The sequence below is a fragment of the Periplaneta americana genome, chromosome 11 (assembly GCF_040183065.1).
Source record: "Periplaneta americana isolate PAMFEO1 chromosome 11, P.americana_PAMFEO1_priV1, whole genome shotgun sequence".
NCBI lineage: Eukaryota > Metazoa > Arthropoda > Insecta > Blattodea > Blattidae > Periplaneta > Periplaneta americana.
In genome coordinates this window covers 135,299,812-135,318,391 of record NC_091127.1, presented here as the reverse complement: position 1 = coordinate 135,318,391, position 18,580 = coordinate 135,299,812, and the positions used below count along the sequence as shown (strand labels likewise).

The 18,580-nt window shown below is 36.9% G+C and overlaps 1 protein-coding gene across 2 annotated transcripts in view; it reads left to right on the top strand.

The window, feature by feature from the left end:
* Positions 1-18,095, top strand: part of LOC138709372 (xylosyl- and glucuronyltransferase LARGE1-like) — a 41,641-nt gene extending 23,546 nt beyond the window's left edge. For both annotated transcript variants that reach the window (XM_069840106.1, XM_069840105.1), the window contains exons 7-14: positions 2,694-2,943; positions 4,515-4,682; positions 7,379-7,559; positions 9,721-9,845; positions 11,492-11,647; positions 12,128-12,307; positions 15,355-15,578; positions 17,614-18,095. In XM_069840106.1, coding sequence (XP_069696207.1) covers positions 2,694-2,943; positions 4,515-4,682; positions 7,379-7,559; positions 9,721-9,845; positions 11,492-11,647; positions 12,128-12,307; positions 15,355-15,578; positions 17,614-17,695 — 1,366 coding nt within the window. In that variant the 3' untranslated portion in view covers positions 17,696-18,095. The remainder of the gene's footprint in view (positions 1-2,693; positions 2,944-4,514; positions 4,683-7,378; positions 7,560-9,720; positions 9,846-11,491; positions 11,648-12,127; positions 12,308-15,354; positions 15,579-17,613) is intronic.
* Positions 18,096-18,580: the final 485 nt, after the last annotated feature.

Here is an 18,580-nt window from a genome sequence, read left to right as displayed (position 1 = left end):
ACCATATTTCGAAATACATTATTAAGCATATACCTAAATCCGGTCAATCTAGAGCACCCAACAGCCACTGAACGAATATTGCACACTTTTATCACTGCCAATGTGGTGCTATAAACTGACTTTCAATACTTTTATCATAACCACAACACATTCCAAATCCATGTTGAATCTTGCGTACACTACTTTTAACACTTGAATATAATTAATTGATTAACTAGTGGACTTACTCGTGTTAAATATGAAATATCTGTCCGGCTTACAGCTGTTTCAGTGTTTCACGCACCATCATCAGAGCCTACTAGATCGCAGTGTCATCTCGAACTTCTCTGCCTGTTAGGAGGGTGTGTTTTGTTGTTGGAAGGTGTTGAATTGTGGAGTCGAATAATGTGTGTACTGAAATTGATCTGTGTGTTGAGGATTTGATCAGGGTGTGTTTTAGTGTGTTTGTATATTTCATATTGTTCCATTGTGTTGAGTTTTTGGTTCTTGGGTTGTGTGTGTAGGATTTCCATGTCCGTATTTATGTTATTGTATGTATGGTTAGTATTGGTTATGTGATCGGCGTATGTAGATGTATTGTGTCGTCTGGTTATAGCTTTAATGTGTTCTTTGTAGCGTGTTTGGAATGATCTGCCTGTCTGTCCTATGTAGAACTTGTCGCAACTATTACATTTGAGTTTGTATACACCTGTGTGGTCGTATTTATTTGTTTGTATTTTTTGTGTGTTGAGATGTCTTTGTAGTGTGTTTTCTGTTCTGTATGATATGTTGTATTTCTGTTTCCTGAATGAAGATGCGATCTTATGTGTGCTTTTGTTTTCATATGTTAGTGTGATGTACTTCTTGTGTTCTTGTGTTTGTGTTGTGTTTTGTGTATTTTTGTGTTTGTTAAGTTTTTGTTTTGTCTTCCTTATTATATTGTTTATTATATTTTGATTGTATCCGTTTTCTTGTGCTATGTATTTGATTGTGTTCACTTCTTCATTGTAGTGTTGTTGGTTCATGGGTATGTTGAGTAATCTGTGTACCATTGTCCTGAATGCAGCATGTTTGTGTTGTATGGGGTGGTTAGATGTGTTGTATATGTGTGTGGTGGTGGTGGTTGGTTTTCTGTATATTTTGAAGGTGTGTTTGTTGTCGATTTTTGTTATGGTGATGTCTAGGAAATTTATGGAGTTGTTTTCAAGTTCTAGTGTGTATTGAAGTTTTGGGTGTAATTTGTTTATGTATTGGTGTAGTTTGTGTATTTGTCTTTTGTTTCCTTTGTATAGTATGAGTATATCGTCTACATATCTGTGCCAGTATATTATGTTGTCTGCATACTTGTTGTGTTCATTGTTGAGTATGTATGTTTGTTCTATGTTGTGTAAAAATATCTCTGCTAGTATGCTGGATATGGGTGATCCCATTGGCAATCCTTCTGTTTGGGTGTAGTATTTGTTGTTGTGTGTGAAATAGTTTTGCTTTGTTATGATGTCTGTTATTTCGATGATTTCTTCGATGTATTCTTGTGGTGTGTTGTTATCTGTGAGCATTTGTTTTAGTATCTGTAATGTGTCTTGTATTGGTATATTAGTGTATAAGTTGGTGATATCGAATGATGCTAGTGTTGCACTGTGTGGTATGTGTTGTTGTTTTGTTTTGTTGACGAGGTCTATAGTGTTCTTTATTGTTGTCTGTTCTCTGAATGTTATGTTGTTTCTGATGATTTTGTCCATGTGTGTGTTCTGTTTATGTTGTAACCAGTACTAACCATACATACAATAACATAAATACGGACATGGAAATCCTACACACACACAACCCAAGAACCAAAAACTCAACACACTGGAACAATATGAAATATACAAACACACTAAAACACACCCTGATCAAATCCACCACACACACACAATTAATTACATTTCAAATCTTATTGTACCATATTACTACATTAACACATTTAGTATATATGAAACATGTGAAATGTAATTATTATGAAAGTCGCCATATTCTTCTTAGAATTAGTACGATCCACTTCCACTAGAGAGCAACGACATGATTGGCAGAGCCGGCAATACTTGAAAACGAAATGATACTAAATGTGAGGAATGTTATTATAGGTATGTAGTATTATGTGACAGGTTAGGTTAGGTTTGATTAGGTGTGTAGTATGAGAGAGGTTAGGTTAGGTTTGATTAGGTGTGTAGTATTATTACTATGTTGGCGACACTGAAACCCACTGTTACATTAAAGAAATATGGCGGTATTCTTCGTTCACGCACTATGATTTTCGTATATAAGTAAAGTACATATTTAGGGCGGGTTGGGTGGGCTTACAGCTCTCCCACTGATCACATCAATTTCTACTAATCAGTACTATAAATCCAAGGCATTTTCAAGGTATTTTATAAAATTTCTATAGTGGCTGAGACATAAGAAAGATTCACCCTAAATCCCAATGTCAAACAGAGGAACAACCACTTCGAAATATGCGCTACTTTGAATTAACCAGTTTCGATAACGAGTTCTTACTGTAGTTTACACATTAACATTGGAAGCTCATTTTCTATCTGATAAAATCAATCTCCAACAATTTGATATGAATATGAGAAGTTCTATATTGATAGAAAGATGAGATTTAAATAAAAAAGTGACACCAGAGGAGAGGCAGAGTATTGGATGTGATGGTTTGAGACATTTCGTTTCTGCAGGTACAACACAGGAGTGATCCTACTGCAGCTCCAACGCCTTCGTGAGCTAGGATGGGGACAGTTGTGGCGTCTGATTGCAGAGAAAGACCTCATCACCATGCTGGCCACCAGCCTGGCTGACCAGGACATCTTCAACGCCATCATCAAGCAGCATCCTTACCTAGTGTACAACTTGCCCTGCCAGTGGAACGTGCAGCTGAGTGACAACACCCGCAGTGAGCTCTGCTACACCGAGGTCACCGACCTCAAGGTGACCAGACTCTCTCACAATACACATTAAATGATTCACTGTGTTATGGAACTTATTCCTACGATATTTTGCGTAAAGTTCATATGGACATGGCTCTTATTTTCAATAATTTCAGTGCTATAAAAGTTTAAATGTTAAGGAAAGTAAACAGTTAGAATAATTAACAAACTTAGCAAATTAAGAGGGGCCTATATCCACTGCTTCATCATCTAAGCAACCCTTTGAGAGCAATGTGTTATACAGGGTGATTCAAAACCTCTGCGACAAACTCTGAGGGGTGATAGCTCTAACAGCAAGAACCCTTTCTGTTAAACAACCTATGTCTTTTGACGTGTCGTTTCGAAGTTACCATTGAAAATGTTTTTGCATGGGCGTATGCGAATGTGTGCACCCCTGTTTGTTTGTTTGTTGAGATGTTTGTAAGAGACGAGAAGGGCTATTGTTGTTGTTGTTGGTTTACGTTTAATGTTCAATACCTTTTTCTTTCAGTTCAGTCTAATCATCAATTGAGAACGGATGTCTATACTTTTCCCGAGTTAGCCGACATGGTAATGTGTTATGGGGACGCTCGCAGAAATGGAGGAAGAGCTCTCCACATGTACCAACAACAGTTTCAAAACAGAAATCACCCTCACCATGCAATGTTTGCTTGACTTTATCAGCGCCTTCGAGACGATGGGTCTCTTTGTCCCCAGCACATTGGTGGAAGACCGCGTAGACATCCATTCTCAATTGATAATTACACTGAACTGAAAGGAAAAGGTATTGAACATTAAACGTAAACAAACAACAATCCTTCTCTTTTCTTACAAATGCCTCAAGAAACAAATAGGGGTGCACACATTTGCAAACATTGACGTACGCCCGCGCAAAAACATTTTTAACGGTAACTTCGAAACGACGCGTCAAAAGACATAGGTTGTTTAACGAAAAGGGTTCCTTATTGTTAGATCTATCACCCCTCAGAGTTTGTCACAGAGGTTTGGAATCACCCTGTATGTGTACGTCATCCAGAAAATTGTTAATTAATAACATTCTGCAACTAGTTCTCTTTCCACAATGATGCAACATTTCCAGGAGCATCAAGTTCCTCACCACAAATTGTTTTATGAGGAATACTGTATCTGTAATAAAATATGTGAAGTCAACCTGTACTTCATTTGAATTTATTCCAGATGACCATGCAAAAGATTGCTTTGTCTCGCATAGGAGAGTAACACTAGTAGCTACCAGTATATTCTTGTATCTTGCATTCAAAACAGCTGTATCAACTTCATTATCATTATTTCTTATCTTTGTTCTTTGTAGTCCAATGGCATTGGAAGTATTGTATTCCTTAATTGTTGTCTGTCTTTGAGAAACTGCGAGAGTGTTGATACACTTATACAATATTTTCTTTCTTGAGTTTCTTTTCTCGTCTGTCAACTTCTAGAATTTTTGTCTTCTTATCTAGCAAAACTGCTTCCATTTCATCTTTCTGTAGTGCTCTTACTTTCAGATGTAAATAATAGCAAAGTATACAATAGAATATCACTCTTATAGTTTTACATAAAGTCTGACTTAATTTGCAGGTTATTCATTGGAATTCTCCTAAGAAACTGAAAGTGAAGAATAAACACGTGGAATTTTTTCGGAATCTGTATCTTACTTTCTTGGAGTATGATGGAAATTTACTGAGGAGAGAACTGTTCGGCTGTAATAATACGAAAACGTCCTTAAAGGAAAGAGAATTAAGCAAGGTGGGTATTGGACACAAGTTAACAAGTGTAGGGGTTCAATTATTTATGTGTTAGCATCAACAGATTTTATGTAAATGTTTCGTCTCTGAAAATATTAACCCCTTGCTACTAATGTTGATGCAATACACATGGAACACTTTCTGTTTCATTGAAGCCCATGGAATGTTCTGTACAATGCATGTGCTGATTTTTTTATTTCACAAAAAAGTGTGAAAATGTTTTAAGAATTTGTGAAATATATTTGTGTGTACTTATATACTATATCGTCCCGTACAAGGCAAAGTATCGTAAGCGTTACTTTTACCGAAAATATGTTATGGTCCTTAGAATAAATTTCCCAGTAGTGCGCATCGATTGTAAAAGTTTTGTGAGCCCCAACAATTTTTTCCCTCTGATAAGTTGGTTTAAACTTTGAGTATTGTATTCACCACCTTATTGGATAACTACCATAAATGCTCTCCTGTAAAGTTAGCAAAATGATGCTTATGATACTCTGCCTTGTAGAGGACGATATGTTAGATTTATAGGAATAATTTATTTAATATTGTTTGCATTTTCCTTCTTTAGTTGCATTTATATTTCTGGAAGAAAATTTTTTTTGTGGAGATTATTATTTTGTTGTGATAGCATGTTTTTCTTCATATTGATTGGTTCTCTTTCAAGAAATAAATGTTCAGTGACTTTCCTTCACAAAAGAAGCTCTCTTACTTATGGCTTTTAAGGAACCTGGAGGTTCATTGCCGCCCTCACATAAGCCCATCATCAGTCCCTATCCTGAGCAAGATTATTCAATCCCTACCATAATATCCCACCTCCCTCAAATCCATTTTAATATTAACCTCCTATCTATGTCTCGGCCTCCCCAAAGGTCTTATTCCCTTCGTCCTCCCAACTAACACTCTATATGCATTTATGGATTCACCCATACGTGCTACATGCCCTGCCCATCTCAAACGTCTGGATTTAATGTTCCTAATTATGTCAGGTGAAGAATACAATGCGTGCAGTTCTGCATTGTGTAACTTTCTCCATTCTCCTGTAACTTCATCCCTCTTAGCCCGAAATATTTTCCTAAGAACCTTATTCCCAAACACCCTTAATCTCTGTTCCTCTCTCAAAGTGAGAGTCCGAGTTTCACAACCATACAGAACAACTGGTAATATAACTGTTTTATAAATTCTAACTTTAACATTTTTTGACAGCAGACTAGATGGCAATAGCTTCTCAACCGAATAATAACAGGCATTTCCCATATTTATTCTGTGTTTAATTTCCTCCCGAGTCTCATTATATTTGTTACTGTTGCTTCTTAAGTAACCTCAAACGTGTTTCTTAATATTCCCTTGGTGTTATTTAGACTACCCTAATGAATATACACAATGAGAAGATTTTACATAGTAATTATAAAAGAGTGTAAGCTTTCCATTAATATATGAATAGATCCTTTTAGTTTCACTGGTTGATATAGTCAGCAACGAAGATTTGTTGTTTTTTACAAATGGTACAGTGTTTCACTCTGCACCATGAAGTCCGAGAATGATCAAAGATACATAAGTTATATGGATCATATGTGGTGACTAAGAGGAAAGTGGAAAATAGAGGAGATTGGAGATTGCTGGGTTTGCAGTATAATACCTGCTGTTGGGCAAAAAACTATAAATTCTTTCTCCTCAATCCCCACTAGGCAACAAAATGTATATCACTTTAAAACAGCGGTGGCGAAAATGTAATCGTGTGCCGAGCCACTGTGTAACCTGCAACGTGCATAGCACCTATGGAGGGAGGCGGACACCCGAAGGGGAAGTGAAGCAACTATCTGACTTATTAACGGATTTTCATTTTCCTTACGTCAAGCACTTAAATATAATTTTATACAGTACAAGGCTACAAACTAATGTTCAGTTCGTGTAACGAAGAAAGAAATGAACAATAAATGAACAATATCACAACCTAAAATTAACTGTCTTCAGAATGTCTCTGCGACAAAGTTTCAAAATCAGGAATTATGTCACTTACTGCCAGTTGTAGTTGATCACGAAGGTATTTGTCTATCAGTCGTGATCTAAATTTGGTTTTTACTATTTTAATTGTTGAAAATAATTTTTCACAAACGTAAGTTTTAGCGAACATGGCTTCAACAGAGCAAGCAAAAGAACGAAGCTTTGGATATTTATTTTTTGGCAAAGATTTGAAAGTTCAGGTCCTTACATCTAGCTTTCATTTGACATCACATAGTAAATCAGTGAGTTCAAATTGAAGAGCTAACCGCATTATTCGTACATCTGCTGAAAAAGGGTCGACATACAGAGATGATGATGATGATGATGATGATGATGATGATGATGATAACAGTAACACTTAACCTTTTAATGTTTCATCAGTAACATGTAGTATAATGCCGTTTTATATTATACAACCATTTTCCTCGTAATACTTGTGAACAAATCATACATTTAATATTCTCATCTCATTGACAGCAAAAAAATGCGTCCTCCCATCCTACTTGGAACTTTCGTACATGGTTTCGAGAGAGACATATGCCATTCGCAGGTCAGAGACAAATACAAATGGAACGGAGTTTGACTCCAGTGAGTGAGAGGGTGGGGGTTAGAAGCAGCTATCACTGCGAGCCACAATGTCTCTTGAGTCACGTTCTCGCCACGGCTGCTCTAAAATATTGAATTCTTATGATACAGCTGAATGAGGAAGATCCATGCTATGAATTCCGTCGTGCCCGAGTCAACAGTCTGCGCACACATCTTTACTTCCTGGACTACGAGTATGAACCTTCAGCAGACGGATATGATGTCACACTGGTTGCACAGCTCTCCATGGATCGACTACAGATGGTGGAGGCACTCTGCAAGCATTGGGAAGGTGAGACAGTGGATGGCAACTGTTTGAAGTTATTGAGAGGCGTTAAAAACGTACGTGCTTGAGATTCCAATTCTGTTCATTCTCACACTGTCTGAAGTAATACAGTCTGTCAGATCTTTCTCATTACTTCTATAGTACTGACATTAGTGGTTTCACATTTCATTTTTTTTTTTTTTTTTTACAGTGTTGTATACTGACCGATTTTTTTCAGCATTCAGTTTCTCTGACCTGTTGTTCGTCATTGTTTTGTGGCAGGAGTAAAGGCTCATTCACAATTAAAATTAAACATAACGTAAATGTTAACTTAAGAATATAAACGTTATGCTATAATCAAGATCATTCACGATGGGAACATAAACATAACCGCAAACATACTTGGTAACCATGGCATGGAAACATAACAACGATGCCATTTCCTCATATTCTGTCGTATACTTCAGCGCTCCACGATTGTGTTCTGTTTGCAAATAATGTAAGCATAAGCATGAAAGTTTGGAGTTTGCAAACTTTCATGTTAACGTCTTACGGTAATGTTTATGTCAATGCTTATGTGAATCATTGTGAATGATCCCATTTGGTAGCCTGGGCGCAAACTTCTATGTTTATGTTACGGTTATGTTTAATTTTCATTGTGAATGAGCCTTAAGCTATGTGCCGGCACCGAGTTTCCCCTTCCCTCCTCATCTTCATTATCATCCTCACCCATTCCCTACACTACATTTACACAAACACTTAAGGCCCATTTCCACTTAGCGGAATTGAACTGAATCGAAACGAAAAGTCTGTTGCCACTCACATCTGTTGGAATCAAAACAAACAGTACTTTTCTGTTTTGTCATACAAAAGAGAATAATTCTACACAAGATTTATTAATTTTTCTTCGTTCATATTGCATTGTGATTTTTGTATACGTACTATTTCAGCAATAACTTTCAATAGTAAACAAATTAAGCCGCCAAGGAAGGTTGTGGTTCATTTGTTTTTTCATGAAGGCTTCACGAGAACTTACGGTCATACCCGAAACAAGAAATTCTATTCTGGCAGTGGAATAAATATTCTAGCTCATGAATTCTGTTCTGTTCGATTCACTTCGATTCGACATGCCGCTTTCTGCTATCTTTCATTTAAATACATTATGAAGAGAAATTCTGTTCGATTCGATTCCGCTAAATGGGAGTGACCCTTTACACATACACTCACCCTAGTACATGATGTAACTTTCCACCGATATACATCATGTACAGCGTAGCCCGCCAAAGTGGTGTGCAACTTGAAAATGGGTCACAATCCTACCATCTATCCTCAATATGCAGAATCCTAATCACGCAAGTGAAGTGGGTAGTCATTAATACTCACCATTAGGCCTACACATGGTGTTCTTATTCCTTCTCTTATGGCGACGACGATATTAAAAGGAGAAACACTAAGCTCAATGACATTTGCACAAGATGGGTCATCAACATAAAATGCTACTCAAAGACAACCCTAAAGTTTGTAACATATGAGAGATGGAGACTATGTAAAGAACATGAAGAAACAATAGGCGACATAGGGTTGGCCATATTCTCAAAATGGTAGTTAAGGAAAAATTATGCCGGGCGGGTTTAATTAGGAAGCAACTATTACCAAGGTTTATGTACTTTCTAACCCAACACTGAACTAGTCCACCACTGTGGAGTAACGGTTAGCATGCCTGACTGTGAAGCGAGTGGACCCGGGTTCAAATTCTGGTTGGGACAAGTTACCTGGTTGAGGCTTTTCCAGGGCTTTCCTCAAGCCAATAAGAGCATATCCTGGGTAACTTTCAGCGTTGGACCCTGGACTAATTTTACTGGCATTATCACCTTCATTCATTCAGATGCTATGTAACCATTAGCAGTTGATAAAAGCATAGTAAAATAACCAGTAAAAAAAAAAACACTGAACTATGTCTACTATAAGGGGACACTGCATTTATACAATCATGAAGAAGCTGCTGTTCCCCATTTATGAGTTTCTCCTGTAACCTGATTTTGGACTTTATCGACAGATTCATGTTAGTACTACTGTGATTTGAACCCAGTACTGCTCTACCTAACAAAAACATATAATGATTTATAAAATATTTCAACCATAACCATTGCATCAACCACATCAGTTTACTTGTAACTTGTTGCTACAGGTCCCATCAGCCTCACTTTATACATGTCAGATGCAGAAGCACAACAGTTCCTCAGCTACGCCTTGAGTTCCGAAGTGCTGAGCAGCAGAAAGAATATCGGCTACCACGTGGTGTATAAAGAAGGCGTGAGTACTCTCATATGTAAAATGTATTATACTGTAATATATTATCATTTGATTCTAGTTCACATTAACACTTTGTTTAAATAACTTAAAATTGTATTAGTCGACACGTTAAAAGTGTTAAAATTTAAATAGGTTGTGTACCTTAGACAGACGGCCCGTTTCGACACCGATGCTGTATCATCTTCAGTGTCCTACGAACTACTGTTGTTCCTGCTGATCTTGAATTCTGCCATTTGCATTCATCAGTTGTAGGGGTGGGGGTTGCTCTTATGGTGGGGGGGTGGTTGTTATTGTGTTATATATTATGATATCGAATAATGTATGGGTATTGAACTGTAATTGTGTATTAAGTATATGTTGTGGATGTGTTATTGTATGTTTGTATATTTCGTATTGTTCTAACATGTTTAATTGTGGACTTTTTGGTGTGATGTGTAGAATTTCCATATCTGTTTCTATATTATTGTAGTCGTGATTTTTGTTGATAATATGTTTTGCGTAATTTGATGTGATATAGGATTTGGTTAACCGGTATAGCTTTTGTGTGTTCATTATATCTTGTTGGAAAGGATCTTCCTGTCTGTCCTATGTAAAAAATGTGGGCAGCTATTTCATTTTAGTTTGTAAACGCCAATTGACATATTTATTTGTATGTTTGATGTGATTATTTAAATATTTCTGTGTTGTGTTATTTGTTTTATATGCAATCCTGTATTTTAGTTTTCTGAATGAAGTTGCGATTTTGTATGTAGCCTATTGGTATTGTGATATGTTAATGTTATGTATTTATTCTCACACGTTGTTTGTGTTGGTTTGTTCTGTTTTTGTTTTACCTTTTTTTTATTAGTGTGTCTATCATGTTAGGGTTATATCCCTTGTCTTGTGCTATATATTTATTGTGTTTAATTCTTCAGTTATGTTAATTAATCTGTGTGTCATTGTACGAAAAGCTGCATGTTTATGTTGTATGGGATGGTTTGATGAATTGTGTATATGTGTTGTGGTTGTGGTGGGTTTCCTGTATATCTTGCATTCGTGTCTGTTATTTGTTTTGGTTATAGTGATGTCTAAGAAGTTTATAGTTTGGTTATGTTCTGTTTCTATTGTATACTTTAATTTGGGATGTATTTTGTTGAGTTGTTGATGTAGGTTTTCTATTTGTCTTTTGTTTCCATTATATAAGACTATTATGTCATCTACATGTCATACATAACACAATAACAACCATCCCCCACCATAAGAACAACATACCCCCACCCCTACAACTGACGAATGCAAATGGCAGAATTCAAGATCAGCAGGAACAACAGTAGCTTGTAGGACACTGAAGATGACGCAGCACCGGCGTCGAAATGGGCTGTCTGTCTAAGGTACACAACCTATTTAAATTTTAACAGTTTTAACGTGTTGACTAATACAATTTTAAGTTTTTAAATATATTATAATATATTAAGATTAACACCAGAGTTGACACTTTCAGAAATGAAAATGCATAAGATGCATTATTGTGACAATATAGTTTACGTATTGTGCCTTTGAGAATTAATATTATATATGTAACACATAATCAGAACTTACTTCCTGAGAAAGACTTAGTAATTTCTGGTTATCTTGATGAATCAATTGAATATATTGCAATTTTCCAGAGCTTTTATCCTGTGAATTTCCTGAGGAACGTGGGTCTACAGCAGGTCAACACTCCATATGTCTTCCTCACTGACATTGACTTTCTCCCCATGTACGGCCTCTACCCTTACCTCAAGAAGTCCATACAAGTCCTCAACCTCGAATCTTCGAAGAAGGTGAGACAATTGTTATCATTCTATATATGTGTATGTATGTGCAGAAAGAACTTTGTCGAGAACCTTGACAGGTTTCACACTACATTAAAGTGTAATTTATTTTTGCTGTTCTTCAATTCTGTTACATGTATAAATGTATATGCATAACAAATCATATTTGTTGTAGTGCTCAAGAATCTCCACTCACCTCCTTCATTATGAAATTAAAAAATCCCCTTGTTTTAGCAAATTAATAACCATTCCATGTCTATACATATAATATTACTATGGAGAGAGCATAAACAGTTGTAGTTGTGGTTATAATTTATACAAATCTGAATTCAAGAAAAGCCAAAAAGTTTCGTTTCTTTTTTCTTTCATCTTCAGTGCTTTGTCAGTTGCTCTAAATGTATCAATAATGTTGAAAGTAGGCCTATACTGTCTCTTGCAAGTACTGTTCTTTATAATCTCAATTAACAGTAATATACCTGTTCTTTACAGGCGTTGGTGGTTCCTGCATTTGAGACACAGCGGTATCGTATCACATTTCCTAAAACCAAGGCAGAACTCTTGAATATGCTAGACATGGGAACGCTCTTCACATTTCGGTATCATGTCTGGACAAAGGGTCACGCCCCCACCAACTATGGAAAATGGAGGACGGCAACAACTCCTTACAAGGTACTTAATCACCACCTTTATTAATGATAGCTGCTTGAAGCTTTGTACTAATTCGCTCAGGAAGTTGAATTTTTACCAAATTCCTTCAGTTTCATAGAAGTGCATGGCTGACAATTTTTACATCGTGTTCTTCATTTTTCCATAGCATTAGACTTCTTAATTTGAAACATTTGCCTATTGATGTCCGATACAAAGCTTTTGGATTTTTCCATCTCAGACTAAACTTTTATATCTACTCTTGTTCTGATGAGATGTTTGGTAGATGTTGGTTTAACTTTCTTTGCTCTATTGCTCGACACCCAATTTCTAGTTCTTATGTTTAAGGCAGTTGTCATTTGTAAATGAAGTGAGCATATCACGACATATTCCTCAAAATTATTTCCAAATGAGCATTAATAATATATCAAATAATAATTGTAATAGATTCTATTAGGTTATTTTGCGATGCTTTATCAACAGCTTAGGTTATTTAGCGTCTGAATGGGATGAAGGTGATAATGCCGGTGAAATGAATCCGGGGTCTAGCACCGAAAGTTACCCAGCATTTGCTCATATTGGGTTGAGGGAAAATCCCTGAAAAAACCTCAACCAGGTAACTTGTCCCAACCGGGAATCGAATCCAGGTCATTTGGTTTCGCGGCCAGATGTGCTAGTCATTACTCCACAGGTGTGGACAATAGATTCCAGTTTTCAGAACTGATCAGTATTCTCAAATATGTCTCTGCATATACTGCAGGAGCAGTTTTCTTCTTCTGCAATTATTTGTAATAGCCTAATTTTATTGTCCTTAATGGTTTAATGATTACCATGTTTGCTATTGAGTCGAATGTTTGCAGACTCAAATTCAGTAAAGACCAACAGATTAAGAGTGGTAAAAATTCTTGGCATATCTTTCTTCAAAGTGACTGTAAGTAAAACTGAACTATTTAAGGTATGGAAAAGTAGGCCTGCTCTTTTCCTAAGAAATAGTTACAGACAAAATTACTGGTGGCCATTTTCTCACACAAGCTTCGTACCTTTCTATGGACAGATGCCTCTGTAGATCTGTGAGATTACACAGTCTCTCATACTCGATCAAGAAAATATAAATCAAATCCTTGCTTTACTATGGACGTTCTAAAAGACTTCTACAAGGTTATTAAAACTTGTAGAAAGTGCAGAACTTTGTGAACAGTCTTAAGCATCCAGATAAGCCTGTAAGTAGTTCTGAAATGCTGGAGAAATCAAAATGGTCTGAAATCTATAAAATAAATATAATTTGGATTAAATAACTTGGCAGAGAAACATCAGAGGCAGACTGACAATCATGCGCAGCGGGAATCGAAAGCAGGAGAGGAGAATGAAATCAAGCGAACAGATCAACCGACTTCAAAGGATAACATTGGAGTTAATGTAGAATATGTAGTGGATCAGGAGATGTGCAAGGTACAAACTAAAGAGAATAAAAATTTCGAAAAGCACAATGTGGAAAGCCAAGAAATGTTGGTAAAGCAATGGTTTGGTTTAATACCGAGTAATGGGATGAAACAGCTGTTACAATCCGAACATGACGGGGCATGACGGGGCGAAAAACGATGAATCAGGAGTCGGAGGAAGAAGGCGACACACGCAGAAAGAAGACATTGAACCAGGGAGCAAAAAACGGAACACCAAGCATAATTCTACCAAGCTAGCAGACAGGGAGAAGCACACTTCAAAGAAGAGTGGCATAAAGGCTACAGCGGTAAAGAAATATGCGAATGATAAGAGAAAGAAAGGTTTAAGCTGTGTAAAGATGAATGAGTCTAGTGAAGAAGGGGGAGCTACTGATGGCTATGAATCAAGTGAGCGGATAATAGAGGTAAGAAGAAGGAAAGAGAAGGAGAGGAGTCCAGGGTTGGGAATAATAGGAGAATCATATAAGGGGAAATTGGAGAGTATAAGGAAAGGAGTCTTTGCGAGTGCAAGTCCGAGTATAAGTTAAGAAAGGGACTGCGACGAAGAGAAGAAAGAAGTCGAGAATATAACAGACATCGAGAGTGCAGATGGTCAAAGTCAAGCAACCGTGGGTGATTTTGAGAGGGAACTAAAAAAGATGTGCGAAAAACTAGATGAAACTTGTATAAAAATTCAGCGAGTTATGTGTTAGTTAAAGAAACAAGGAAGTGCAAACCAAGACGTGTGAAGTGTAACAAATTAACTAGAGGAGAGATCTGACGTAGTCTGAGGCATCAGATACGGTCAAAAATAGGAGTATTAGATCAATTAGTGTAACTGAAGTGGAATTGTGAATAATATAGAGGAACAAGTAATGAAGTGTTAATAGAAGATGATTAGAGTAAATTAGAGAGAAGAAAAGCAATATGGTATTGTGACTAATAAGAGTAGGAGATAGTATGTAAATAGTAGGTAGGGTTGATGTAATTGAGAGGGAAAATTATGTGAAGTGAGGAGGTAGAAAGTGAGTGCAAGTAGTGAGAGTGAACCGTAAAAGTTATCCAATAAAGTGAAAAAGTGATAAGTGAATCGAACAAAAAATAGCAAGGAGGTATCACAATCATTAGAACATTGCAATAATAATTGAGACAAATAATATAATAAGATAAAGTAGAGGAGATAGTAGAAATATTAGTGAATACTAGTCAGAGATAAAATGGTTTTAACGATAAACATAAAAGTAGGGATAACAGTAATGAAAGATGACAATGATAGTAGTAGAGATGGAGGAGAAGATGTAGACGAGAATGTTTGTATATAGGAGTAAGGTGGACAGTATTGCATAGCATTCGGGAATTAGATTGAGGGAAGAGTTTTAAATACTGTACATCAGAAAGGATGGAGGAAGAAATAGACAGAAGCAGGGTTAAACTTTAGATAAGTGGAAGATTTGGGGAGACATAGATGATAAGAGAAATATAAAGGATATATGATGGAATGTAAGCAAGGTAGTGGTGGACCGTAAGCAGAAATGTGAGGTAAACCACTACCCGAAAGCCGTTTGATGACAATAAATATGAATATGAAATAAAATAAATATACTATGGTAATGAAATCTGTTCTGTTTACAGGTTCAGTGGGAACCAGACTTTGAGCCCTATATTGTGGTGCGCAAAGACATTCCTGAATATGACACACGCTTCGTTGGCTTTGGATGGAACAAAGTGTCGCACATTATGGAGCTTGAGGCCCAGGGCTTCGAGTTTGTTGTTCTGCCCAATGGCTTCATAGTGCACATGCCCCATGCACCAAGCTTCGACATAGCAAAGTTCCGGAGCTCATCACAGTACAGAAAGTAAGTTCCATGTACAGAGGTAGTACTGTGATCTAAAAATACACAAACTATTAGATGGATTTTGTACATATACAGGATATGTGAATCAATTCTTGTGAAAAAGTATGCACAAGAAATAATTGTTACTCCATTAGTAACAGACATGTGATTTATTTCAAGATGTTGTAACGACGATTTACTCGAAATTGACTGAGAAGAATAACATGTATTAAAATTAAGCATCCAGGATGAAATAAAGTCGTAGCTGCGACGTATTTGTAGTCACAGAAAGAACGACATATTCCCTATGAAGCCTTTATGGCTTAATGGTAGAGCTTTTTCTTCTTGATCCAAAGAACAGAGTTCGATACTCTATGTAAAACTCATGCAGGTGAACACAGCATAAACGATGATTCCCAAACTATTCAAAGATGAGACTTTGTCTCTGAATAGCGACCAATTTCCATCAAAGAAAGTACATTGTCTTAAGTTTCCATAAAATTGACTTTCCTTGTGATATTAAAATAAGCTCCCAAAATTTAATTACTGGATCCAAACTTAACAACATTGGTTACTTTATTATAGATTTATTAATTTGTCCTACAGAATTATATCTGTAATCTTGACAATTAATATTAGAGGAGAAAAATTCGCTCCGGCGCTGGGGATCGAACCCGGGTCCTTGGTGCGCCCCTAGTATAATGGTAGTTGACATTGGACATAAACGTCAACATATATGCCTAACTTAAAGTAAGGCCACAAAGGGAAACATTGAGGGAGAGGAATTCGATCCGGTGCTGTGGATTGAATTCAGCGTAGCTCAGTGGTCAGAGCGCTTGGTACACAAAACTAAGGACCCGGGTTCGATCCCCGGAACCAGAGCGAATTTTTCTCCTCTCATATTAATTGTCAAGATTACAGATATTATTCTGTAGTACAAATTAATAAATCCATAATATTCTCACAGCTAGTAGTGCATATAACTGTGGAATCCCGGCCAAACAAATCACTCAGCTGAGTGCGCCTCTAGTATAATGGCAGTTGACATTGGACATAAACGTCAACATATATGCCTAACTTAAAGTAAGGCCACAAAGGGAAACATTGAGGGAGAGGAATTCGATCCGGTGCTGTGGATTGAATTCAGCGTAGCTCAGTGGTCAGAGCGCTTGGTACATAAAACTAAGGACCCGGGTTCGATCCCCGGAACCAGAGCGAATTTTTCTCCTCTCATATTAATTGTCAAGATTACAGATATTATTCTGTAGGACAAATTAATAAATCCATAATATTCTCACAGCTAGTAGTGCATATAACTGTGGAATCCCGGCCAAACAAATCACTCAGCTGAGTGCGCCTCTAGTATAATGGCAGTTGACATTGGACATAAACGTCAACATATATGCCTAACTTGGAGTAAGGCCACAAAGGGAAACATTGAGGGAGAGGAATTCGATCCGGTGCTGTGGATTGAATTCAGCGTAGCTCAGTGGTCAGAGCGCTTGGTACATAAAACTAAGGACCCGGGTTCGATCCCCGGAACCAGAGCGAATTTTTCTCCTCTCATATTAATTGTCAAGATTACAGATATTATTCTGTAGGACAAATTAATAAATCCATAATATTCTCACAGCTAGTAGTGCATATAACTGTGGAATCCCGGCCAAACAAATCACTCAGCTGAGTGCGCCTCTAGTATAATGGCAGTTGACATTGGACATAAACGTCAACATATATGCCTAACTTGGAGTAAGGCCACAAAGGGGAAACTTTGAGGGAGAGGAATTCGATCCGGTGCTGTGGATTGAATTCAGCGTAGCTCAGTGGCCAGAGCGCTTAGTATGTAAAACCAAGGACCCAGGTTCGATCCCTGGTGCCGGAGCGAATTTTTCTCCTCTGATATTAATTGTCAACATTGGTTACATTCAAATTCCGAATATTTTATCTCATTCATACTAAATATGTGAAAGTTTGGTTCAAATTCATCCAGATAAATAAAAATGTTTAATGTATGTCTTATAGCTTGCTCTAACAAACTCTAATTATTCTGATTCAGGTGCCTGAAGATACTGAAAAGTGAATTTGTGAAGGATCTCAGCAAACGCTACAGTAAAGTGTTCGACATGGAAGTGAGATAGAATGAGTGGAGTGCTACCAACATTTCTCTATTCTTCAGTGACCGACATAGAAGAAGTGATAGTTGTTGGCTAAGCATATCTGTACAATAACCTTACTGTGTATGTGACAAGTGCTTTGTATCTTCCTATATTTATTAATTTATTTACCCCCTTTTGGGTATATTTTTTAACATGATTTATGTACGTATTATACTGTTTTACAAGCGTGATATTTCTGTCTCTACCATATTTTAATCGAATCTCTGCTCTCGTACAACGTTTCTGTTTATAACACACAAATTATTGCTTTAATTTATATCTTTTTGTAACTTTTATTTTTATATATATTTTTCTTTTACTCTTAATTTGCAGTGAACATCACGTGCTGTTGTAGAATAAATACCAAGTTTTAAAGGAGTAATGATCTGTTTCATCAACAGAAATTACAGTTCTTCAATTTCACCAACCTTAAGTTTAAGTATACAGCGTGTTTCAAAAATACGGGGCATAATTTCAGGTATGTATTTCCCACATGTAGACAATCAAAATAGTTCATTACAACATGTGTCCGGAAATGCTTTATTTTCGAGTTATGGCCTTCACAACATTGAAATTCACCTGAATGTTTTTCTTTCCGCAGGTCGTTGTCATTACAGAAGATGTTCAAAATGTCCACCTCCTGCTTGAATACAGACCTCACTTCAGTCGTATGGCTCGCCGGTACTTGGATCGAAGGTTTCCTGATCGATGGATAGGTAGAGGTGGCCCAATTGCTTGGCCTCCACGCTCACCTGATCTGAACCCTCTCGATTTCTACTTGTGGGGCCATTTAAAATCATTGGTTTATTTGTCTCCGGTGCCTGATTTGGAATCCCTTCGGAATCGAATTGTGGCATGTTCTGAGGA